Source organism: Dipodomys spectabilis, unplaced genomic scaffold (genome assembly GCF_019054845.1).
Source record: "Dipodomys spectabilis isolate Male_0828 unplaced genomic scaffold, ASM1905484v1 ptg000060l, whole genome shotgun sequence".
In the NCBI taxonomy this organism is placed as follows: Eukaryota; Metazoa; Chordata; class Mammalia; order Rodentia; family Heteromyidae; genus Dipodomys; species Dipodomys spectabilis.
Window position 1 is genome coordinate 1,431,398 of NW_024870737.1, and position 25,571 is coordinate 1,456,968.

The following is a 25,571-nucleotide window of genomic DNA, read 5'->3' on the forward strand; positions in this document are numbered from 1 at the left end:
TCTGAAAATAGTGTTAGGTTTTAGTTAATGTATTTATTACAGCAGGTCTTTAGTCATTATTGCCATGAAAATGTTTTCATGAAATTTCACAAAAATCTTTTAAGCTATTAGTATTAGCTTTTTTTTATGGAGTGACGCTTTGTTAATTTATGAAATATTTACAAGAGTTTACAAAAAGCAAGAGAATGTCTAATAAAATTTCTTAACTTACAAAATTCATACTTTATACTACTATATTTGAGATGTCTTATTTGATAGATCAATTGAGCTATGACATAAAATAACTTACAAAGATATATTTAATTTCTCTTAATTCTTGGAAAACAAAACCATATTAGCTATAAATAGTCCTTTACAAATCATTGTAAAACACATTAATTGTTTCAACTCTGCTAGCTTTAGCTTTTACAAATATACTTACTTTTTAAATGTATTAGTTTAGATATCAAATAGAACTGTGCATTGAAAATTTCATTTCATACTACAAAAGAAAAAAAAACCTGAAAAAGCAAACTGCCAGTACTTCAAGTAAAAATGTGTAGAACCAGTTTTTAACACTATTGAAACTGAGATCCATAAACACAATATATTCAAGAATACGCTCAACAAATGTACACGTGGGGCATTTATTTCCAAGAATGATACTCTAGAGCAAGGGCTACTCACCCAAGACCCTCCATTTGGGTGAATAAGCTGCCCTGGCTAGAGCAGCAGGAAGGCACCTGACACCTTTAACCAGTGCTCCATATGGGGCTCGCTGTAGCCTGAAAAAAAAATGGCTCTGAATTTTCCACAAGCTCTTGAAAGAATTTAGAAAGTAGAATTGACAGTTAAGAAAAATACCAAACCATATTGAACTGGGATCCATCATAGAAAAATATGTTTCTCTTGAAAATTATGGGAAAATCTTTTCTATTTCAAAATAATGAAAAACTTGCCTGCCCAGCAATTTCTCCTTCAGTCACCATGCATGATGGTGTAAGCACTGGCAATTATTTAAACACTTTGCTTTTGGATAATGCTGAAGAATCTGAGTTCAGTGTGATTTTTGGCAGTAATTCCCATCTTTCCCATTTGGACTCATTTGAAAGAATGCAAAGTAACCGGTACAGGCAGTCTGAAGAAGAATCATCTCCCAACTCTACTTCTCCAACTAAAAATGCCTCAAACCACAAAATACAGACTGTACACATAGCGTTTCTATAGAGGTAAATTCCATTTAAAAATTATCTTTCATAAAGTGCTTTTGAAAGGTGTCAGGATTTAGCAGAGCCTCCTTTTGGCTCCTTTCATCAGATTGCCATGTGGACACTGGTTTTCTTGTAATATGTATTCTAGAAGGCACATATTCAAGAGTGTAAGATAATGTTAGTTAACTTCTACATGGAGGCAAATATTTCAATCTAGTTTGGACAGAAAGCCAACTATTTTCTGAATTGAAGTGCAAATGCAATGCCACGGGTCCCCTCAAAACTGTGTCTGCAAGTGGGACATCATTTGGGAAGAATTGGGAGGGGAACTTGAGGCAGCAGAAAGCTTGGCAGAGTTGGCCAGCTGCAGGTCCTCGAGCCGCTTTATGTAATCATCGCGCAAGGCCAGGAGTTCCATGTAACGCTGCTCCACTGGATTTGGCTGCTGGAGAGAGCACAGATGTGAGTTACAATAAAGTCTGTTTTTTAAAATATATTTTTATTCATGCACAATGTTACAGGTAATTTTTCCAATATGTCACAATAATCCAGGGGCAACAACAACGAAAGCAATAGCAATATTTCTTCTTGTAAGATGCTTATTGAGACTTTTGTATTTGTTGTATTATTTTAATCTTCACTACTGCTGTGACTTCAGTATTTAACTACTCCCACTTTATTAGTGAACAAATGAAGGCTTTTAAAATTTAATTTATTTTCCAAATTTATACAACTAAGTGTAGGTTTCTGGACACAAAATCTGTGGTAGTAGTAGGTTCTTTCTTAATACATACCCTTAGTTTACTAAGTATGTCCTGAAACATTCTGTGGAAATGTCATTAAAGAAAACATCATATTTCTTGCAGCTACTCTTTACAGTTTCATCTCAGACAACATACTAATGCAACAACTTATTAAAATTCAACTTTTCAATAGTACATACTTCTTGCAATTTTTCCTTTTAATGGATGACTTCTCAGTTTACATATGTGTTAGCAATTCTGAGCTAATTAATTCATTAACATTTCTGTCTCAAATTTTAGACCCCTACAAATCTCTGAAGCTATTGATGCATGGTTGTGAAAAGAATGGATGCTATAACACAAAGATAGCAACAAAAATGCAAATTCAATAAATCCAAGCAGCAAAACATCAACAACCTAAAGGTAGATGGTCTGATAAATTGTCCTCAGATACTAAATAAGTATCTGCCAAGACACAAAAGCCACTGACCACTAACTGAATGGTTCCAAGTTTGAGGCATAGGTGTGCTTTGAAGAATGTACAGTAAGAGAGAGAAAGGATTTCTATAAGGATCATAACTAATTTCAATATCACATACATTTCAAATTTATGACATGTTTGTGCCCTCTCAAACCACTAAAGTTTCCTATAGTCTACTTAAGGAACTTTGGGGAAACACAGTTCCTTGACTTTGTATTTTGAGATAATTTTAGATTTATAGAATAATTACAAAAATTTCTCAAAGAGCTACTTTTCATTTATCAGCATCTCCTAAGGCTGAAAACCCACAGAACCTTAGTAAAATTACCAACAGAGGTAATGCTTTAAACTAAACTGCTTTAGTTCATTGGCTTTATTACTCACCAGCAATTTTTCACTAATTCTCTATTTCTATCACAAAATCTAATCTAGCCTGCTTAGTTATCCTGTCCACTTAGCTTAGCTAATCTACAAGAATTCTTCTGTCTTTCCTTGTCTTTCATTAACTATGGCCCTAAGGCTTTCAAACATTAACTATTCAAGTGAGAGCCTGGAACAAAGTCTCCCAAGAAAATGGCCCTCATAAATAGACTGGGGTAGTAATACTACTATCAGATAAAACGTATTTCAAATTATAATTAGAAAAAACAAAGAAGGACATTTCATATTAATAAAGCAAACTTTCCATTAGGTTTCTGTCTGATTCCCTCATCTTCATTCTTTTTTTTTTTTTTTTTGGTCGTGGCTTGAACTCTGGGCTTGGGCGCTGTTCCTGTGCTCTTCAGCTCAAGGTGAGAGCTCTACCATTTGAGCTACAGCACCACTTCTGGTTTTCTGGTGGTTAATTGGAGATAAGAGTCTCATAGACTTTCCTGCCCAGGCTAGCTTTGAACTGTGATCTTCAGATCTCAGCCTCTGAGTAGCTAGGATTACAGGTGTGAGCCACCAGTGCCTGGCAGTCTTGATTATTTTCTTCAGGCTATTTTCCTCCATTTAGTATTTTTTGTAGTGCTGGCTTATTGTTCATAAATTTCTTTAATTTTTCTTTATCATTAAAAATTTTAGGGGCTGGGATGGTGGCTCAGTGGTAGAGCGCTTGCCTTGCATGCATGAGGCCCTGGGTTCAATTCCTCAGCACCCCATAAGCAAAAAGAAAAAAGCTGGAAGTGGCACTGTGGCTCAAATGGTAGAGCACTAGCCTTGAGCTGAAGAGCTGAGGGACAGCGCCCAGGCCCAGAGTTCAGGCCCCACAACCGAACCCCCCCCAAAAAATTGTTTTAGGGGCTGGGAAGGTGGATTGGTGGCAGAGTGCTTGACTGGCATGCATGAGGCCCTGGGTTCAATTTCTCAGCACCACATAAGCAGAAAAAGCCAGAAGTGGCACTGTGGCTCAAGTGATAGAGTGCTATCCTTGAGCTGAAGAGCTAAGACACAGTGTCCCGGCCCAGAGTTCAAGCTCCACGACTGATAACAGCAAAAAAAAAAATCTCTTTGCAATTCAGGTCCATTGTCTTTACTATAATGTGTAGAGAAGTGTTTCTTCTAGGTTCCTTTTTCTAGGTGTTCTGTATGCTTGTTATGTGGATGAGGGTTTTGTCTTTTGAGATTGGGGAAATTTTCTGCAATAATTTTATTGAGTAAGTGTTGCATCCCTCTATTGTGGTATTCTTCTTTTTCATCAATCCCAATTATACAAACATTAGATTTGTTGGCATTGTCCGCCAGTTCTTAGACTTCCCTTTGGTAATTTCTGAGTGTTTTTTCCTTATCTATGATTTTCTTCTCCAGCTCATCTGTTTTAGCTCCTGATAGCCTATTTTCCATCTCAATCATTCTGTTATGTATGTTTTCCATTGTGGTTTGCGTTGTGGAAATTGATCTATTCATGCTTTCTATATGGATTCTCAAAGTGTTCATTTCATTTAAGGAGGTATGTACGGTGTCTATTCTTGACTGCATCTTTTCTTTTTGGTCTTGGAATTCCTGTGATACTTCCTTTTTGTACTCTTGAAATTGCTGTTGCAACTGTCTTTTTATTACTTTAGTCAATTCTGCCAATACTTATTTAATCTTTTGTCTTCTGTTTCTTCCTCGCTCTCACTGGAGTTCTTTCCTGGGTTGCTGCTGGAGCATGCGCGTGTTTTGTGGTACTGGTGGCCTAGGCAGCTTAGGATCCGGGTTAGGGTACACTTGCTTGTCAATTCCCAGCGGGTTGGGGGCACTTCTCCAGCTGCTGGAGCTTCTGCACAATTCCCAGTTCCACTGAGCCAGGGACTGAAGGCAGAGGCTGCTCGATCTGCCCAGGGCACACGGGTGGGGCTGCTAGAGCCCTCGCACAGTTACAGGTGGGGCTCACTCGCAGGCTGCTGGAGCCTGTGCACCATTCCTGTGTGTGTGTGGGTGGGGGGTGTCCCCCATGGGGTACTCACTGATCCTGGAACTGGTTAGGGGCTGTCCAGCGGTGCTGTGGCAGATCGCAGTATCTGTGTGCTGTAGATCACTGGTCATCACGGGGCTCCATTGCAATGATTGTGGGCTCAGTACTGTGGCGTTGGGAGCTCCAGGTCTGGGTCTCAAGGTACCTTGTCTCCCGTCTCTGTCGCTATCTACACTGTCCTGGTCCTGTGCTGTAGTTTTCTGCCTTTGGGTTCTACAGTCTGCTTGTGGCTCTCAGGTTGCAGGCAGCTGTGGGCTGGGCAGCTTTCCCAACTTGGTGGCGCAGAGCTAGGGATGGATGGGGGAAGGGTCTTCAAGTCTTTCCACCTTTGTGCGAGTTTTGAGGGATTTTTCTTTTTTCAGTTCTTTAATTTCTCTGGTTATTTGCCTTTTTGTTTTTGTCAGTCTCTTAGGGAAACTGCGTGTTGGAAGCCAAACTCCATTTAGTTGGCAGAGCGTGGTGTTTCCCTACCGGCTGGTCACCATGTTGGATCCTCTCTGATCTATGCTTTATGTTTTACAGCAGCTACATCACCTGCCACACATGTGCTGAAGCCCAGTGCCTTCTGAAGATGACCTTTTATCAAGGGGTAGCATACGCACACACCTTCCTTACATACTGGACATCAAAAAGTACCTGGAGTCCTATTCACTATTCACTACCAAGCAATAACCAAAGTGCACATTGGCATCTTGCAAACATCTATCAACCTGGACCAGCTCAGGACTCCTGTGCATCTGGTCCAGAGGCTCACTGCCCTCTTTTGCTCTGAAGGATACTTTTCTGATGTTGGCCTTTAGAGATTTTTGATACTTGCCATGGAAGTAAGTATATAGAAGCAAAGTACACTACCCATGACTTTTTTGCTAAAGTTCATATCAGTGGGACTATTTTGTAATTAACAATTGACAATTTTGACTCAATATTGTGCTTTTTTTCCCCTGACAGTACTGGACTAGAACTCAAGGCCTGGGCATTCTCCCTTAGTTTTTTCACTCAAGGCTGGTGTTCTACAACTTGAGCCACAACTCCACTTCTGGCTTGTTAGGAGGTTAATTAGACATAAGAATCTCTTAAGACCTTTCTGTCAGGGTTGGCTTTAAACTGTCATCCTTGTATCTTGGCTGCCTGAGTAGCTAAGATTAGAAGTATGAGCTGCCAGCGCCCAGCTCCAAAGTTGTGCTTTTTAAAAAATCCAATCCTTACTGATTTCCAGTAAAGGAAAAAACCAGTCCATTCATGCATTTTCATACAAAGGATAGATAAGCAGCAATGTCCAGGGCCCCTCCATAGTACAGGGAATGCTATGCCAAGTATCCATCCTCAAACACATCTACTCATATACATCTCAAACAGTTCTTCAAGGAATCTTCCTAGCCTCTGGTACTCTTCATGTGGGTGTCAATTCTGTTTTCCCCTTACCGATCACATAACTTACCTTTCTGAGTGCCTCTGAAAACCTCTCTATAAGATGGGCAAAAACCCAGCCTAGGCCTTAGAGCAGTGGTGTGACAGTGTTGTAAATCAATGCAGTGCATTTCAGTGTAGTTGTTTGATGGGGAAATAACACTGACATTAGTATAAGGCACAAGCTAGCATGCTCAGTTCCTAAACTTTTCTACTGAGATGTAAACCAAACACAGTACCCACATCTGAAAACATTCAGCTCCACAAATCGTGACATAAACATACACTTAAGCAATCACTACTCAGGTCAAGATAGAGAATTGAAGAGGTCCCTAGAAAGTTAATATAATCCAAGTAAGCAGGGGCAAGCTTACTAGAAAGTTTAAACAACTTATAAAGATAATAATGAAAGAACCAAAAGTCCACTGAAGTATGTGTGTGTACTGACTTCCACATCTGTCCTCCATTCCCCTGTGTTAAAGTATCTGCCAGATCTGTGTGCACAGAGAAGAAAGCTTTGAAACAGATGTACAGATGAAGAAGGCTGGATTCAGGTCACTGTGCTGAGGAGAAGCCTGTATTAGTAGCACTGTACAATGGGTCATGCACAGTGGATGCTCTAGAGAAGAGTCTTTTCTGGCCCCAATCTTGCTTCAGGTAGCTCGAGGTTTTCCTTTGGCTTGTAGGCTCGTCATTCCAGTCTCTGCCTCTATCTTTTTTCTTTCTTTCCTGAGACAGGGTCTCACCATGTAAGAGAGACTAACCAAGAATTTGATAGGCAAACAAGACTGGCATAGAACTTGGGGGTCTTCTTGCCTCTGTGTTATGAGAACTGTGATCATAATGTACCACTATGCTCAGATTCTCTGTCTTTGTCTTTATATGGCCTTCTCCCTTCTGTGTGACTGTGTCTCATATCTGTCCCTCTTTTGTTTTATGGGAGCACTTATTAGATGTAGGGTTTACTCATTTTAGGTACCTAAACTTAATCATAATTGCAAATATCTATTTCCCAAATATGGTCACATTCATAGCTTTTATACTAATATATACTTTTAGGGGGAAGAAGAGTCATTCATATCAGTACAGACTGCCAAGGAGTAAATGAGCTAAGGTCAGATACACAACTGTCTTGTGTTTCTATTGAGATTGTACCCTTTGTTAGTGCTTTGAATATGAAGGTCTCTCCCTAGTCCTGTTGTTCTTATAATCACTGTTGTTTAACAATGGGAGATTTTTCCGAAAAAGATGTGGTCTTGGAATGCATCTGCTAGACGCAGGACCTAATACTCAGTAAGTGCTGCTCCTTAATATATGTTGCCCTAGAAGCTCAAGATCAGTGAACAAAAAAGCCCATTTTCATGGCATTTATCTTCCAGTAGGGGGAGACAAACAACAAATACAAAAATCCTGTGAGTTAGAAGGTGCTCAATACCAGGTAAAAGTGAAGGGGGGTAAGAGAGAGGAACACTAGTGGGGAGCTTGTTACACTCTAAAATGAGTATGCAGAGTGAGCTGCACTTTGCTGGAAAGGCTTCGGGGGAGGAGGAGAGAGAGCCAAGTGGGTATTTGAGTGTCTGAAGAAGAACAGAGGCCAGTGTGGCTGAAATAGTGTCTAAGAGAGTTATGGAAGCCAGGAAGTGAAACAGGTAAGGAGTGAGATGGAAGTCACCATGGTAAGGACTAAAAGCAGTTCATACTACCTGGACAGGTGATGTCCGCTTTAAAGGACTGCTTTCATTTCCATGATAAGAAAGAATCAAAGAAGCAATGTAGCCTAAACAACAAGGTGAATGCTACCACACCGCCCACACCAGTGTGGTCAGGAGTCTGGTAAGTGTATGTTTTGAAGACAGAGCCTAATAAAAGTAGGAAATTTAAAGTCAAGTGACTTTCAATATTCTACCTCAATTTCTCACATGGGAAATGGGCTATGAAAGCTAGTGTGTGCCACCTAAGCCTGGTATACAGTGCAGGCAAGAGCCGGCTACACAAATATTTTACAACCCAAATGATTTTCATATTTATTTGCCTTTTAACTTTTCTACTAGAAATGACTTAACAATAGCTGTCCTTATTCTTATCTTTTAGTGGTAGAGTGGTAGAGTGCTGGCCATGAGCTGAAGAGCTGAGGAACAGCGCCCGGGCCCAGAGTTCAAGCCCTACAATTGACAAAAAAAATTACTAAACCAGCCTTCCTCAAGGTTAAGAGGTCATTATGGCTGTAAGTTCTTTTGTATCTTTCAACACTGGTCATATCTCACTATTCTGTGAATACTGTGGAAGTCCAGGAAAGTTTATGTGCCTTCAAAGTCACAGAAGTACATAACAATTTAATTTGAAAGTGGTTAAAAGATTTGAGGTGTACATTATATAATTTTGAAAGTCCTATGTAATTTGATTTTAATCTGTTTCTATATGAAATAATGTTCTACTTAAGCAGATCTTTAGGAAAATCTCAAGTACTTAATTCATACCTCTATTATGTGGATTCATCCCTGTATATTATAATCATCGGCTTACGTGCTTGGCTGCCCCCGCTATCCCAGGGGCTCCTTGTGGGCAGAGACCACCTCTTCCTGATCTCTGAATTCCCCTAGTGCCTGACATATAAAAACACTCACTACTTGGTGGATGAAAATATGATGTCCCCAGGAACGTCAGGATGTATGTTGGAATACTATGTTGAGAAAATCTACATATAGAGGAGGTTTTCCTCCAGGAAATGCCAAAAGATCATAATATAGAGCAATTAGCAGCTGAAAGTACAAACCTTCTACCAGAGTAAGAGAGCTCCTATTTGGCCCTATTGCCATTTTGTAAATGCTAGGAAAATAAGGAAGATGAATATATTTGAGTAAGTTTTTCTAATGAAGTGTCTTCAAACTTGACTTGTCACAAACCACTAAAACCAAGGTTAACTTGTCACATACTTATTCAGAAATTCCTGCAGAAATTCTTGCAGTTTTTAGCACTGCTCCAAGTACAAATAAGTGAGAAGACTATAGAATCTGGTACAGAAATTGTCAGCACTTTTTAACTCCCAATTGTTAAGACAAATAAATACAGGAAAAGTCTACCTAATGGAACCAACATAAGGCCCATTTACAAATGAATGTGTAATTGGGAAAGGAACATGACTTCTAAACACCAGAATTACTGCTATGTAAATCCCCTCAATGTGCTTCCCAAATCCTGCACTAAACAAGTAACTGTCCTCAACTCCTGGAACCTGTCACTTTCCAAACAACACGTATTTTAACCATTGCTGGATAGCCAAAGCCTTTTTTTCACTGGAGGAGCAGAGATCTTGAAATGAAGGTGCCAGCCAGAAATGGGCATTTCCTCAATGAGAAGGGATAGCCCAGGCTGGTGCTCAGCCAGAGTGTGAGGGACTAGGCAGTCTGAAAGCCAGAGCACAGGAAGTACAGAAAAATGGATACTGAGTATTTGTAAGAGTTAGAATAAATTAATACATGGAGGTACTTCTGAGCTCTTATAAAGAGGCTGGGTTTTGTTTTCTTTTCTGTGCCATTAGTGGAACTTGAACTCAGGGCCAGGTCCTTGTCTCTTAGCTTTTTCACTCAAGGCTGGCATTCTACCACTTGAAACCACAGCTCTACTTATAGCTATTTTGGTGGTTAAACAGAGATAATAGTGTCTCAGATTTTCCTGCCCTGGCTGGCTTCAAACTGGGATCCTCAGATCTCAGTCTCTCAAGCAGCTACAATTTTAGGGAGGAGCCACTATCCAGCGCTGTGGGGTTAGTTGGGGATAAGAGTCTCATGGATTTTCCTGCCCCTGGCTAACTTCAAACTTTATCCTCAGATCTGAGCAACTTGAGCATCTAGGAATATCGATGTGAGCAACCAGTATCCAGCTTCAGGCAGGTTTTTAATTCTGATTTGGGATGAAGTATTTTCTGACCTTGGCAGGATCACCTAGGCCTAGTCAGTGTAAAGGACTTTCTTAGATGCATACATGGTGTATAACCATGTCAAGTAGTTTAACTACTTGAAACCTCTGGTTATGAAAACATAGGAACTTTCTAGAGCTTTCAATCAGCTTACATTATAGTAAGAAAATAATTACAGCTTTCACATTGGCAGAGAAATCTAACATAAAATATGTGGTTTAGCAATTTAAAACAATTTTAAATTAAGCTTATGTTGTCTTATGTTTTCCTCATAACAAATGCCATCATATAAGTCCAGAAACATATCCTGTCAATATGCCTGGGCTTTTAACATTGCCACTAAACTTACCTGTTGCTTGATCCTGGGGTTCCATCTGATGTAGTAATTCACCCAGAGTTCCAGGTGGCGCATACTTGCAACTGGATATAAAACTCGATTGATTTCTTTTGTATAGAAAGGGTTTTTGAATTTTTCTTTATTGCTGTTGGTCAACGACCATAAAGAAACCGTTCTTTCCATAACTTTCTGGAGATTTAAAAAAATGTAGAAAGCATAAGTAAACACAGCCCTCTTGCCCCCTGCAGCCTGTGGCAAACAGTTCAGTATCAACTGCAATGACACGTTTACATTATCCCTCGTAATAGTTAAAAACATCATGGGCCAGTGAGTGCTCATAGCCACTTACTGCTATTTGCATAGATAATGGCCTAGCTTGAGAGCCACTATTTCTGCTGGAAGACAGGGGCACAGGATGTTGACCATTAAATGTAATTGACTGACCTGAGAAGACTATTCCTAGCTAGGCAAAACATTTATGAACAGATGGGTACTTTTCAATCCAGTGAAAATTATCACAGGATCCCACTGACTTTTTAAAATTATTACGTTTGTTACCATAAACGAAATCTTAAACTGCATATACTTGATAACAGGCATTTGTGCATCCAGTTATTTTAATCAATCATCCAGATGTTTAATGTGCATGATATCAACATCCAGATATTTACAAATGTTTAGCTAAAACTGTCGATACCCAAGTCCTCAGTTTTTAACTGGTATCTATGATCTAGTGAAAATATCTATCCATGCTTTCACCAAGAAGGAGAGACAAACTAAAGCTAGGAAATATGAAACACAAGAATCAAATGTTCAAAGGTGGGATTTGAAACTCTCCGTAAGAAGGAAACCAATAAAGAAACAGTCATAAGGTGAAGCTGAAAAGAAATGTTACTTTACTAATGTGAATAATGACAGGTTCATTTTGTCATCCTTTGAATCCACATAAAACTTCATTTGTACTTTTTCTGGTGCCCAAATCTGTACTGTATTATATTTATTTGCATGTTATTTTACACACATACCCATGGCTTTAAAAATCAGATTGTTTGACACTTATGAAAAAAGCAGGCTCATCTTTTCCCAGAAACAAGGTGCTTGATTTTGTTCAACTTTATTAAGGCATGATTGATAATTGTATCTGTGTAAGGTATAAAACATGATTTTAATAGTTGATTTTTAATTTTTATAAATTTCATTTGAATTACTTATTTTTTGAGACAGGGTCTTACTACACTACCCAGGCTGGCCGCAAACTCCTGGACTCAAGTGATTGTTCTTCCTCAGTGTCCTGAATAGATGGGACTATAGATGGAATATAGGTGCTTACCATGTTAGGCTAACAGCGCTTTTTTAAAAATATGTATATACTGGGAAACAATCAATAAGACCAAAATAACTAATATGCTACCTCACAGTTGCCTTTTTCTGTGCAATGACAACATTTGAGATCTACCTTTTCATAAATGTCAAGCACATAATACATTAACTCCAGTTGCAATGTGGTACATTAAGTCTCTATTACGTACTCACTTATCACTGAAGGTTTGTAATTTTTGACCATTACGGCTTCTTTTTTTCTCCCTCCCCAGCCCCTGCTAAGTATCTTTGCACTTTCGGTTATTATAGGTTAGACTTCTATTTAGATCTACTCATAAGTAAGATGAAATGTAACTGCATGCTTATGTAACTTAATGTAATATCCTCCACGTCCATCCATGTTGCTCCAGATGGCAGGATGTCCTTTCTTAAAAGGCAGAATCATAGGCATTTAAGCAGATTCCACATCTTGGCTATTTTTCATTGACTTATTTGGTACTTTTCTCCATCTCTCTGAATTATGATAAGTACAACTGAGATATCTAATTGTAGGCATTATCTACTGGCACACAGATTTGTGTGTGTGTGTGTGTGTGTGTGTGTGTGTGTGTGTGTGTGTGTGTGTGTGTGTGTGTGTGTGTGTGTGTGTGTGTGTGTGTGTGTGTGTGTGTGTGCGCGCGCTAGTCCTGGGGCTTGAACTCAGGACATGGGCATTGTCGCTAAGCTTTTGTGCTCAAGACTAATGCTGTACTACTTGAATCACAGCCCCACTTCCTGCTTTTTGGTGTTTTTAATTAGACATGTGTCTCTTTGACTTTTCTGCCTGGGCTGGCTTTGAACCATGATCCTCAGATTTCAACCTTCAGAGTAGCTAGGATTACAGGTATGAGCCACTCACAGCGTGTTTGCATTTTGTCTTCCACATATATGCAATATATAGCATAGTTCTGATTAGCTCAGTACTCATCACATAAGATTCCCATGACCAAGCAAATGCTACTGTCACCTAAGCTGTTATTTCCTGCACACATTCTTTTTTTCTTTTCCCTTGATTTCACAACTGTCTGTTTAGTTTGTTTACTTTTCTGGCATTTGCTAAGTCAACTGCAAACTCAATGTGACAAATGTCTCTCAGGACACTCATGCATCTCATGTGCCCCACTTTTACCTACAGAGGTCTCTACCCTGCAATGTTTGCCCCAGTGCCTGGTGCCCAGCACCCAGCTAGGATCTCTTTATTTCCTTGCTCTGTGTTGCAACTCTTGCTTCAAAAACTATGCTGAATTCTTTTTTATTTCCTTGAAGCCCATACAGAGACAGGGAATGGGGACACTTCCAGAGGTGGGAGGTAAATCATTCTAGGACCATCCTTGAACACCCTTTGTATTTAGTAGATGCTTCGGCAATTTCAGAAAGCTAGGCGGAGGCATTTCCCTTTACCATTCTAAATGCATCACTCTATTGACTTAACTCCTAATAGTACCAAAAAAAAAAATCCAAAGCTTTCTTGATTTCTGTTCCTTTGCAAATGCAGGTTGAATACTTCTACACCAAAATGTTTGCCATCACATGTGTTCTAGATCTAGAAATTTATAGAAGGGAAGGGGCACAGTCATTTCCAGTACTGAAGGTTAAAGTCAGTGGTTAATGAACTATCATACTCCTCTTTTTTCATTTTGATAAATATTATTTTATATGATCTGATATATTGTAGCATAGTGCTCCTCCCCTAAGAGCAAATTCCTCTTACAGAAACAGAAACATTAGCATTTTGACTCACCTGTCTTTCTCGAGCAGACTCACAATTGAATAAGAAAGTACCAAATCGGCAACTATACAGATGATCCAAAATTGTAACCAAAAATCGTTCGTTGAATTCAAAAGCCGTAGGGAACTAGACCAAACAAATAAGCAAGCAAAGCATAAAAATGGAAACAAATCTGTTGCAGAACTGAAAAGATGCATGGTAGCAGTGACTAAACACTGACACATTTTAGTACTCTGGCCAGGTCAGCAGATTAGAGCTACAGTTGCATACCCTAATACTCCTTTGTGGCACTTTACATAGGACTAAACCATTTATGTAAGTGTCAAGCCAAGGAGTAAAGAGGAAAACGTGATCAAGAGGCTCATATTCTAGGCTATACTGGGTATACAGGGTGGGATATCTTAATTGTTTAGGGTACCAAGGGTTAGCAGACTTGCCTGCATACAAATGCCAGTGTAGAATACATAATACATGTCAAAGACAACTTGAAATTGTCAGGTCCATTGATCTCCCACTAGTGGAGATAATTGGGGCAAATTCTAGTCATGAATAGTAATTTTAAACAGTGAATCCCTATGTACCCATCACTTGGTTGCAACAATTATTTATAGCCAGTTTTGTTTCATCTCTGTCCTGTATTACTTTGGGGGCAACTTAAAGATAGTATATATGTTTTTTTTTAGTGTACTTTCATCTTACATATTTCTTACCTGTTTCAACATCTGCCATACACAGTCAATAAACTGGAGAAAAATGGGAGATCGGTCAGCGTCAGCATGGTTTTTATCACCATGACCTATTCTCTGCAATGAATCAATCAAGATGATTAGTTTCAATTCATGGGTTAAAAAAAAACACAAGAAACTATATAACCTACAAAATATCGCTATACAACTCTGCAATCTAAGTTCCTCAAACAGTTAACAGTACATGTTCCTATGAAAGTATGAATAAATGGTTTCCATAGTAATAGAAATCAAATATATAAACGTCTGTAAAATACCAACAAAACCTGGCAAAACATCGCCATTCTATACAATTGGTAAAAATATTTCACACAATTGTTTCTGTACAAGTTCCTGGACAGGTACAGATCAGATTCCCTGAAATACCCTACACAGTATGTTCTGATATGTCACAAATACTCCTTTTCTGCTGTGGAGACACTGGTCTCAAAGTGTAGAGGCTTACAATCATGCCCAAAAGTATGATTATTAGAATTAACAGTTTTTTTCTGAAGACAAAATAGAACAAAAATTGTCACAGACATTTAGCAAACAATTTTTGTACCTGAAAACGTTATTTATGCGTTATTTATTTGGATGAAGGCTAAAAGGGGCATTGCAATGTTTCTGAGAATGTGATCTATGGATTCTCTTTGTGAGAATCACCAGGAAGCTACTTTAAAATGTGAATTTACAGCTGGGGCGCAGGTGGCTCACACCTGCAATCATAACTTATCAGGAGGCTGAGATCTGAGGATTACAGTTTGAAGCCGCCCGGGCAGGTAAATCCATGAGACTCTTTTCTCCAATTAATGAGACAAGGCTAGAAGTGGAGGTGTATCACAAGTGGCAGAGTACCAGATTTGAGTGGAAAAAGCTAAGAGACAATGCCCAAGTCCTGAATTTAAGCCCCATTACCAGCGCATGTACACATGCACAAACACACACGCACACACATACTGTATTCAAGATGTATATAGAACAAGACTTGAGACAACGGATTTTTAGCAGATTGTCTTTTTTTTTTTTTTTTTTTGCCAGTCCTAGGGCTTGAACTCGGGCCCTGGGTTCTGTCCCTGAACCTCTCTGTGCTCAAAGCTAGTGTTCTACCACTTGAGCCACAGCACCATTTCTGGCTTTTTCTGTTTATATGGTATTGAGGAATTGAACCCAGGGCTTCATGCTTGCTAGGCAGGCACTCTATCACTGAGCCATATTCCCAGCCCTGTCTTGATTTTATTTGAAAATGTACACCAGAGAATTATAATTTTTAAAAAGCCTAGCATTTCTACAAGATATATTTGTTTCGAATAGCTGTATTATTTCAGAGGAAGTCACCAACCTATCTTCCTTCTTTTGTGAATTTCTACATTTCTCTGCAGACTCTCTATATTACTGTCATGGGAAACAGGAAACATACAGATGGACAAACAGAACTCAAAAGGTTTTTTGTTTTGCAGATTTGCAAAGTAGCTTACATTTCTCAGATTTTTATCTTAGTACTAAATAGTTGCTTCACCATTTTTAATGCCTAATGGTCTTAATAGTTATTTTAAAAATTCTAGCTTTATTATTTACTTACAGATGCAAATTTATGTCCAAAACTTATCCATTCTTTTTGTACCAGTATTTCGAACCCCTCAATAGTTCTGTAGAAGCTGTCCAACATCAGCATGGCGAGGGATGTGAGTTGAGAGGTCCTGTCCCATCCATCACTGCAGTGCACGAGCACAGAGCTCTTCCCTGAAGATACTTTGTCTGCAACTTGAATGGCTCCTGTCAGAACGAGCTAGCAAAGAAAAGTGAATTCACACAGAGCACTAAGCTATTGCTTCAATTTGAAAATATAGCCTTGAGCTCTAGGCAAAGTCTTGCTTTAAAATGTCAACTAACATTTAGAATAGGAAAGGGAAAGTAGACAGGAGACAGAAAGAGGATTCAATAAGATAGAAGAGAGGACAGTATGACCAAAGAGGCAGAGGTTAAAGTGATACAGCCACAAGCCAAGGGATGCTAGTGGCCACAAGAAGCTATAAGAAGCAAGAAAAGAATTCTCCCCTACAGCTTATAGAGGGAGTGTCCCATCCCATCTGGAGGTCCCAAATCAAGACTATCCGCATCTCTGCTCTGCTGCCTCAGTGGCGATAACTTGACTGACATCCGAGAAGATCCAAGGTAGATGTTGCGACACGTGCCCATCTGGACAATTTGTTTTTCCTGATCTTGTTTGAGAACAGTGCCTGTATTTTTTTTTCAATCTGTTTTGTATCTCCCTCATTATGGAACAAACTACAAAATCTGATGGGGAGCTTTTCACAACACCATCCATACTCCCTAAGTCCTAACTTCTATGTGTCAACTCATTCAGATGCCCTTGCTTCCTAATTTCCTCAGACACCTGAGCCATTGAACAAGATGGGCTTTCAGACAGTCTCTCTAGAGTAGGAGTTAACCCAACTTGCCAATATTGCTTTGTCTGTACTCTATATCTGAAAACAAAACTCGACCGTGTTTCCTAAAGTAATTAATATATATTCTCTAGAAAAGTGAGAGGACAAAGAAAATTCTTTAAAATCCATTTCAGATTTGTTTCAAAAAACAAACTATTTCTCTGTCTATGTCCATTGGGGATAATATCCAGTAATGGTTAGAAGATAAATTAGCTATTCCTAAATAAACCTGACTGAAACTTTTTACTGATGACAAGAACAAAAGAGACACCTCCATAAATTCTAAAATTAAGTTGGAATGATGTTATGAAATCTTTTTTTTGCCAGTCCTGGGGCTTACACTCATGCCCAGGCACTGTCCTTGAGCATCTTTTGCTCAAGGCTAGCATTCTACCTCTTGAACTACAGCTCTACTTCTGGCCTTTTGGTAGTTTACTGGAGATAAAAGAGTCTCACAGACTTCCCTGCCTGAGATAGCTTCAAGTCATGATCCTCAGATATCAGCCTTCTGAGTAGCTAGGACTACAGGCATGAGCCACCAGCACACAACTAGAATCTTGTGGTGGGGAGTGGGGGGGGTGGGGAGTGTGCATGCATGCGCATGCTCACGTTGGTCTTGGAGCTTGGACTCAAGGCCTAGGCACTGTCCCTTATCTTTTTTGCTCAAGACTGGTGCTCTAACACTTGAACTTTTGGCTTTTAGGTACTTAATTGGAGATAACAGCCTCATGAACTTTCTTGTCTGGCTGTCAACTGCAATCCTCAGATCTCAGCCTCCTGAGTAGCTAGAATTACAGATATGAGCCAACAGTGCCTGGCTGTGAAATCACTAGCTTTTAAAGAAACAGAACACTATCAAAGGTAGAACTTTGTATTATAACTAGTTTCCTTTTTAGTGTTCAATTTTTAAACATTTAAGGATGAGTAAGTACTTTCTTATGTAAAATCAAGTATTAAAAAAAAAATATATATATATATATATATATATATATACTTGCCTTGATATGCTCTAACCAGTGAGTGGACTCCAAACTGGATAACCAATGAGATTCTTCTACGTTGGGATAAACAATGTCTTTCACTTTTTTTAAAGACTCCCGCATGACATGAATATTATGAATGTCTAAGAAAGAAAGTTCGGCATTATGATATGCGTCATCACTTTCATAGCCTCCTCCTGTTGCCTAAGAAACAACGAGATTACAAACAATCAGTTGGGCTTTCTGTTTCATCATTCACTTACCAAAATATCTGAAAAGATATTTGTCCTCCAAATCTCAATCCAAATCCTTTCCATTTAAATAAATAATTGACATGATTTGGCTTCATATTCAACATGAAGCCTCAACAATATGAGTCCTACTTTGAGCTAGAAAAAAAGAGAGAAGATTGGCAATTTCCTGGGATAGGACTCTGAATTCATGAGATAAAAGTCCTTTTCAAACTACTCTATAATTACTAGCTCTTCTTCTGGATCTGGAAAGGCAAAAAAAGCAGGTTCTGAAAGGTCCTCTATCAATTTTATAGCTATTACAGTACTCTTCAGGGAGTGGAGAGGTAGCCAAATTGAGGCAGTAGCAGGCACCCAAGCTCTCCAGCAGCACTGCCTAGGACATGAAGGGTTACAGGAAGACAATAGGCTTTGGAGTCAGAAAGCTCAAAGCCAATACCTCTGTTTTAGCCTCTCTGCCATGTGATTTGGTCAAGGCACTTAACCTCTCTAAGCCCCATCATCCTTTCCTGTGAAACAGGGTTCTCTCTGTAGATCTCACAGGATTAAAGGAGCCACACTATTACAGTAGCTAACAGCAGCCCCCATTTAATGACTCCTATGATGTCTCAGGAATGATTTTTGCTTGATAAAATTTTATATTTAAGTGACGCTGCAAGGCAGGTATTACTATCAGAGATAGTATCCAACATACTAATATTTAACACATCCTCAAAGTCACAAAAGTCATGAGTGGGACTTAAGTCTACTCTGAATTCAAACCCCAAACCTATTCCACTATATCACGATGTCTTTCTGTTAGGCCAATACCAAGGATAGAATGCCACAGGTGGCAGGTAGGTAAAGAATACTAGGCAAGATGGCTGCCTCCTACTGTGATTTTATATATATATATATATATATATATATATATATATATATGTATGTATGTATTTTTTGTGGTCTTAAGGATGGAGAATTGCTTTACCACTACTCTTCATGGCCAGTAGCATGTACAAGCATTAACTTGCTAGGGCAGATCTTGATTCACCTTCTCAATATGGTGAAAAGTGCCCATTTTCCATATGGACAAAGAGAGACACAATAGTCTTGTTGAGGAACCTGGCTGCACTCTGGTTAAATGTTTTGGAATGTCACTAGACAGGTAACTTCTTCCCCTTTAAGAAAAACGAAGAAAGATGAGTGGGAAATACCTGCCTAGAACCACAGAGGAAAATGGAACCCATCAAACACATGTTCCATCACTAAAATTGGCTTATTTTTCTTTTTCTTTATAACAATGGAAGGGCCTGAAGCAACCTAGAGTTTTGTCTAGGGTTAGTCCTAGAAGTTTCCTATGGCAGAATTAAGGCTGCCACTCGAACTTCAAACCTGGAGACCTAGGTGGCAAGCCATAATCCTGATCCCTACAGACAAGGCAAGAACACAGTTCAGGCACAAATAATTCTTTAGAGTGTGTTCTAAACAGCATCATTAGTAAGTAGACGGCAAACATCTATTTTCACTGTTTTTTTTTAGTGTGTGTGTGTGTGTGGTGTGTGTGTGTGTGTGTGTGTGTGTGTGTGTGGTGTGCGTGTCATGATACTAGGGCTTGAACTCAGAGCCTTGGAGATAACCCTTAGCATTATTTTCTCAAGGCTGGCTAGATTTCTACCCCTGGAGCCACACCTCCACTTCTGGCTTTGTGCTGGTAAATTGGAGCTAAATCTCATAGACTTTACTGCCCAGACTGACTTTGAACTAGGATCCTCAGATCATAGCCTTCTGAGTAGCTAGGATTTTAGGGATGAGATACAATATCTGGCTCTTTAGCTGCTTTTAAACAGCTACAAGCTAATAAATAAGCAGACAAGCAGAACCCTTTCCCTCTTCGTGGCGATAACAACTAGTGGAAGAAGGCCAGAGGTGCTCCTGTCAGGTTGGCAGATATTTTTGTAAATTGCAGGCACAGAGTGTGGGACGTAGGGGGCAGTCTACGTTATACTAGATCTATAATCTATAATGCAGTAACACATGTCACCCACCTATTCCCAGACAGATAGTCTGCTTCTCTGCACGTGTAGCTTTGAAGTAATTATGGTGATTTTCAAAAGAGATACTGGACATTGGAATTTCAAAAAAAACCACAAATAATTAAGACTAATATATACAAAAGATAAAAGCAAAAAAGAGTTCTATTTAAACTCATCACCATGCATTGCCAGCAAGATAGGAGCATTTTGGTACTAGATCTTACCCAACCCTGGGTTTGCTTTATTTAATGTACAATGATGTGATGATGCTGGTCACATCTGGGGCTGTACATTTTTAACTATTCACATGGGAGAAACAATTAGGGCTGAAGAAAATGGAAGTCAGAGAGGGGAAAAATCAATTAGTCAAGCATAGGCTCAGTTCCCCAAGTTCAAATTCTTTATGTCTGACCTCTTTCAAAGTCTTCTTTTCAGGTTTCCTTTCCTCAACAAAAAGAAACAAGCCAAATTTCTAGTAAAATGGTGAAAAAGCCACACAACGTGTTGCTATGGATATAGACAACTAACTAGTGGAGCGATACTGCTGGGCAAGAAGGGGAAACCTTAAAGTGGTTTTTCAAAGAATAACACAGAGTCCTTCAAGTTTTAGCCTTTTTCTTCTCAATAGTTACCTTTGTTTTCTTACTGAGGGCTGGAAACAGAGGCTCATTTTCCAAGTGTTAAAAGGTCATATAAACCTGATGCCAGTGGCTCATGCTTATAATCCTAGCTACTCAGAAGCCTGAGATCTGAAGATCATGGTTCAAAGCCTGGCTGGATAGGAAAGTCTAACTCTTATCTCTGATTAACCACCAAAAAACCAGAAGTGGAGCTGTGGCACGAGTGGGAGACTATGAACTTTGAGCAAAACAGCTCAGGGACATCACTCAGCCCCTGAGTTTAAGCCCCAGGACTTGCACACACATACATAGGTAAAACACCTATCAGTTTAGGACCAGTTTGTGCAGAGACAAACAGCCTTCCACTTTGCAGCAGCTTCTGAGAATGTCGCCATCTCGTTACTCATGATGCAGTGATGACCCTCATCAACCTTATATGTGTTCAACATATGGTGCCTAAGAAGGTTAAAAAAAATAATCGAGACAGGGTTTTCTGAAAACACCAATAGGCACTTTCATATACATGCTTATGATTGGGAAATTCCCACTCATTTGTCTACTCATTTCTTAAACTGCTGTATATAAATAGGAATATATATTTAGGAGTACACATGGGTGTGCCACGGGAGTATTTGGATAAGGTTACCTATGTAAGATTTAAGAATTGTAACATCCCACAATTCCTTAAGGATGCTTTCCTATTCCATAAAATGACAGTGATCAGGAAAAGCCAAATGATCACTGAAAAGGCTGTCATATTTGCCAAGACTCTGTATAAAATTTAAAAAAAATGAAGTTTAATATAGTTCTCCATGTGCCTATTTACCTAAAAGTTACTTTAATTTGATTTCTTTTTTCTTATTTTGAAACACGGTCTCATTATATAGCTCGGGTTGATCTTGCCTCAAATTGCTAACCCTCCTGCCTGAGCCTCCTGGGTATTGATTCTAATGTAACTTTCATTAAATCTCCTTGTATTTAAGAACACTAGTTCCCTAAATATTGACTTAAACTCACATGATGGTGTACATAGCCATTCAACAGGCTGAGGTAAGAGGATTGCTTTACCCAAAAATTTGACATTGACCAGCCTGAACAACACAGCAAGACTCTGTCAAATATTAATTAGATTCTGATGCCGGTGACTCATGTCTATGATCCTAGCTACTGAGGAGGCTGAGAGGTAAAGATACTGGTTGAAAGCCCCCCTGGGAAGAAAAGTCTATGAGACTTTTTTACAAAGTTATCTTTAAGTAGTTGTACAACGGTTTTTTTTTTTTGGTCAGTCATGGGGCTTGAACTCAGGTCTTGGGCACTGTCCCTAAGCTCTTTTTTTTTGGGGGGGGGGTCCGGTCGTGGGGCCTGAACTTTGGGCCTGAGCACTATCTCTCAGCTCTTCAGCTCAAGGCTAGCGCTCTACCACTTGAGCCACAGTGCCACTTCCGGCTTTTTTCTTTTTGCTTATGTGGTGCTGAGGAATCGAACCCAGGGCCTCTACCACTGAGACACCTTCCCAGCCCCTGTCCCTAAGCTCTTTTGCTCAATCTAGCACTCTACCACTTGAGCCACAGCTCCACTTCTGATTTTTTGAGTGGTTAATTGAAAATAAGAGTCTCATGGAGACTTCTCTGCCCAGGCTGGCTTTGAACCACAATCCTTAGATCTCAGCCTCCTGAGTAGCTAGGATTACAGGTATGAGTCACCAGCACCCGGCATACAGAGGGGTTTTAATAAAAATAAATGTCACTTTAGTACATGAGACTCTTATCTTCAGTTAACCAGCAAAAAGCCAGAAGTGAAGTTATGGCTCAAGGGGTAGAGGGCCAGCCCTGGGCAAAAAAGCTAAGTGATAGCAAGGGACATTGAGTCCTGAGTTCAAGCCCCAGTACTGGCACACAGACAAAAACTGTCTGTCTATCTGTCTGTCTACCTCCTTACCTACTAATTTACCCTATCTATCTATCTATCTATCCATCCATCCATCTATCTTTGCAAAGCCACATGACACACCGTGGTGGAAACATTCACAAAACCCTGCATTCCATATGTAACTTTCCACCACATCTTATACGCACCTTGTTGGCCACGGCATTTACACTAGGTCTCGCATCATAGATGGTAAGTTTGGAAATTTGTCTGTTTGTCTCCCTGATTGCATCCAGGTACTTCTCATCATCCTTATTCCGTTTGCCACTCATGCCAACAAGAGGCTGACTGCAGCGCACAATAACTGTCTTGTTTTCAGGATGAATCCATGACAGCACCTATGGTTCATTCAGAAAGTTTAAGTTATCAAGTTTCAAGAAACTAATTCGAACAACAAAAGTAAAGCTAAAACTAAAACACCAAAGTAAATCTGATTTCCTAAAATAAAATACTTGGTTCACTTGCAAATTCATGAGGTGTATGATGAGAAAAACGTATTCAATCCTATGACTACTTAGAAATAATCCCACCCACCCGTTGCTTTACCAGTCTTTTCTTAATTAGTACTAACATTTAACAGAAACTAAATGTTTACCTCAAAGAAGGTATGCACTTAAAGGGAACAGAAAGCTTTTGTTATTTGAATCTTGGGAGCTCACACTGGATTTACTATCATATGGAAATAGCATGAGCAAAAATTAAGAGCCAGGCACTGGTGGCCCTTGCCTGTAATCCTAGCTTCTCAGGAGGCTGAGATCTGAGGATCATGATTCAAACACAGCCTAGGCAAGAAAGTCAGTGAGACTCTTATGTCCAATAAATTACTAAAAAAACTAAAAGGGGAGCTATGGCTCAAGTGGTAGAGTGCTAGACTTGAGCAAAAGAAGCCCAGGGACAGTGCCCATGCCCTGAGTTCAAGCCCCAGAACCAGCAGTAAAAAAGTAAGAGACAAAGGGAATATCTCTGATACAATATGTTGTTCAAGATGGGTGACAATGTTGTCAGACACCTTCTATTCATACACTGTTTTGTAGAATGGGAACTTCTTTGTACAACTACCTAAAGATAATAATAAAAAATGTTAAAAAACAAAACAACATGTTGTTCAAAATATTAACTCATATCTGTAGATAATTTCGCATTTGAGTCCAAATTCTCAAATCTAATGCAGGAGGAAGAAAATACAAGGGAAGCAGGGAAGATTCTGGACTGCCAAGAGAGCTCCCAGTCCCCTCAATGAAGCTTACATACCCTATACCTACAGGAGTTGCTAAAGCCATTCCTCCAAATCAGTTTTCTCCAATTATCTGTAAGTCTAAACCCATTTGCAGCCTGGCTTCCCAGTTCACATGTAGCATATGAGAAAAAATACATATAAAAGGCAGCTAATCGGATAAGGTCCTGAAAACTACCAAGTTGTACAGTGCAGATGGAGGATTGCTCTGTTTGTGAAGTAGAACTCAATAAAACTGTTCACAGTAGTGGAGATCTGACTTCTAATGTTCTTTAGCACAACTAGATATGTATGGTGGACAGCAATTTGCTGAATATTTCACAACAGTTGGAATATTTTGCATGTTTCCAGTGAATAATAAATGTCTGAGGTGATGATGGCTGTGCCACGTTTCCTGACCTGACCAGCACACAGTACATATGTATAACAGAACATTGCACTGTACTCCACAAATATGTATAGTTACGATTTGTCAATTAAAAATAAACTGTCTATGTATATACAAAGAACACCTAGGGGGCTGGGAAAGGTGAGATGATGACAGTATGGGCTTAGGGGACAGATGCCAGTTTTGCTCTGGCTCTAGCCTTAGACATTTAACTTATGGCCTCTATGGTTTTCTCTCCTCCTTGGTCATATGATAGACAGTTGCTAGGAGGTGAAGGGAAGAATGTCCATAAAGTAAGTTCCTATTAGCTTCCAGAGAATGGCCAATCAGGTCAGGCCCTAGTACAATGAAATGCAGACAGAAGGAAAGTGGCATATCCATGTAGGCTCACTTAATAGAAGACCAAAAAACCTTGTTGTCTCTAAAGTCACTGTCCAATGATGCTTACAAATTATGTTTATTATAATGACAACTGGCTTCTAAGAAAAGCTAGCACAATAATAAAAACAGTCATTCATGAAGTGGAGTTAGGGCTCAAGTGGTAGAGTGCTAGCCTTGATCAAAACAGCTCAAGACAGCACCCGGACCCTGAGTTCAACCCACAGGACTGGCATGCATATGCAGACATGCAGACACGCAGACACGCAGACAGACACACACACACACACACACACACACACACACACACATACACACATCTTTAACACAGTAGGTATAAAATACATACTGAATGTACAAACCTACTCATAGTGCCCTAGCCCCATTCCTCTTGTGGGTAAGCAAAGTATCAGCAAGACTGTGATACAGACTATGCCTTTGGCCCCAAAAAACATGCCCAAGTCGAACCTCAGAGGACTGAACTTGTACTCCAAGCTTCATAATCACTGCTTCTAACAAAATGAGCTAAAGAACACACTTTTAAGTACAATGTAGATCATGATGATATGAGCTGATAAATAATAAAACAAAAAGCAAGAGCATTTTCAAAGTAATGATGCAGGGTGACAGTATACAACGGTTCTTCTCAAGTATCCTTTTAAGGACAAGAATGTCTAGACTTGAAAGTTAAGGGCAAAGTGACATTAAATCTTAATGTCTTCTACCTTTGTTTTGAAGAACCTACTTGCATGAAACAAAACCCATTGTACTTATTATGACAGACCTTGAAAGGTGACAGAGGAAAATAGTATGTCTCAATTTTTACTCAATAAAACAGATATATATAGTAAAGGGTATGACAGTGTGTAAATATTTAAGAACTAAAAGGGAACTCTGTGAACTAGGTTTAATGACATGGTTGGTATAACATCCAGAATAATCTGTTCTTGACTCCAGTTCAGTAACACACCAAGATGACAGCCATAAAGAACTTTTCCTTCCTCTTCA

The 25,571-nt window shown here is 39.4% G+C and overlaps 1 protein-coding gene across 3 annotated transcripts in view; it reads right to left on the minus strand.

Moving 5' to 3' along the window:
- Nucleotides 1–25,571, minus strand: part of Mtm1 (myotubularin 1) — a 90,266-nt gene continuing 64,695 nt past the window's right edge. For 2 of the 3 annotated variants that reach the window (XM_042680388.1, XM_042680386.1), the window contains exons 9-15: nt 22,713–22,901; nt 17,773–17,958; nt 15,907–16,113; nt 14,310–14,402; nt 13,612–13,725; nt 10,524–10,700; nt 1–1,635 (exon numbers count right to left, since the gene is read on the minus strand). In XM_042680388.1, coding sequence (XP_042536322.1) covers nt 1,468–1,635; nt 10,524–10,700; nt 13,612–13,725; nt 14,310–14,402; nt 15,907–16,113; nt 17,773–17,958; nt 22,713–22,901 — 1,134 coding nt within the window. In that variant the 3' untranslated portion in view covers nt 1–1,467. The remainder of the gene's footprint in view (nt 1,636–10,523; nt 10,701–13,611; nt 13,726–14,309; nt 14,403–15,906; nt 16,114–17,772; nt 17,959–22,712; nt 22,902–25,571) is intronic. The other variant, XM_042680387.1, reaches the window with a different exon arrangement.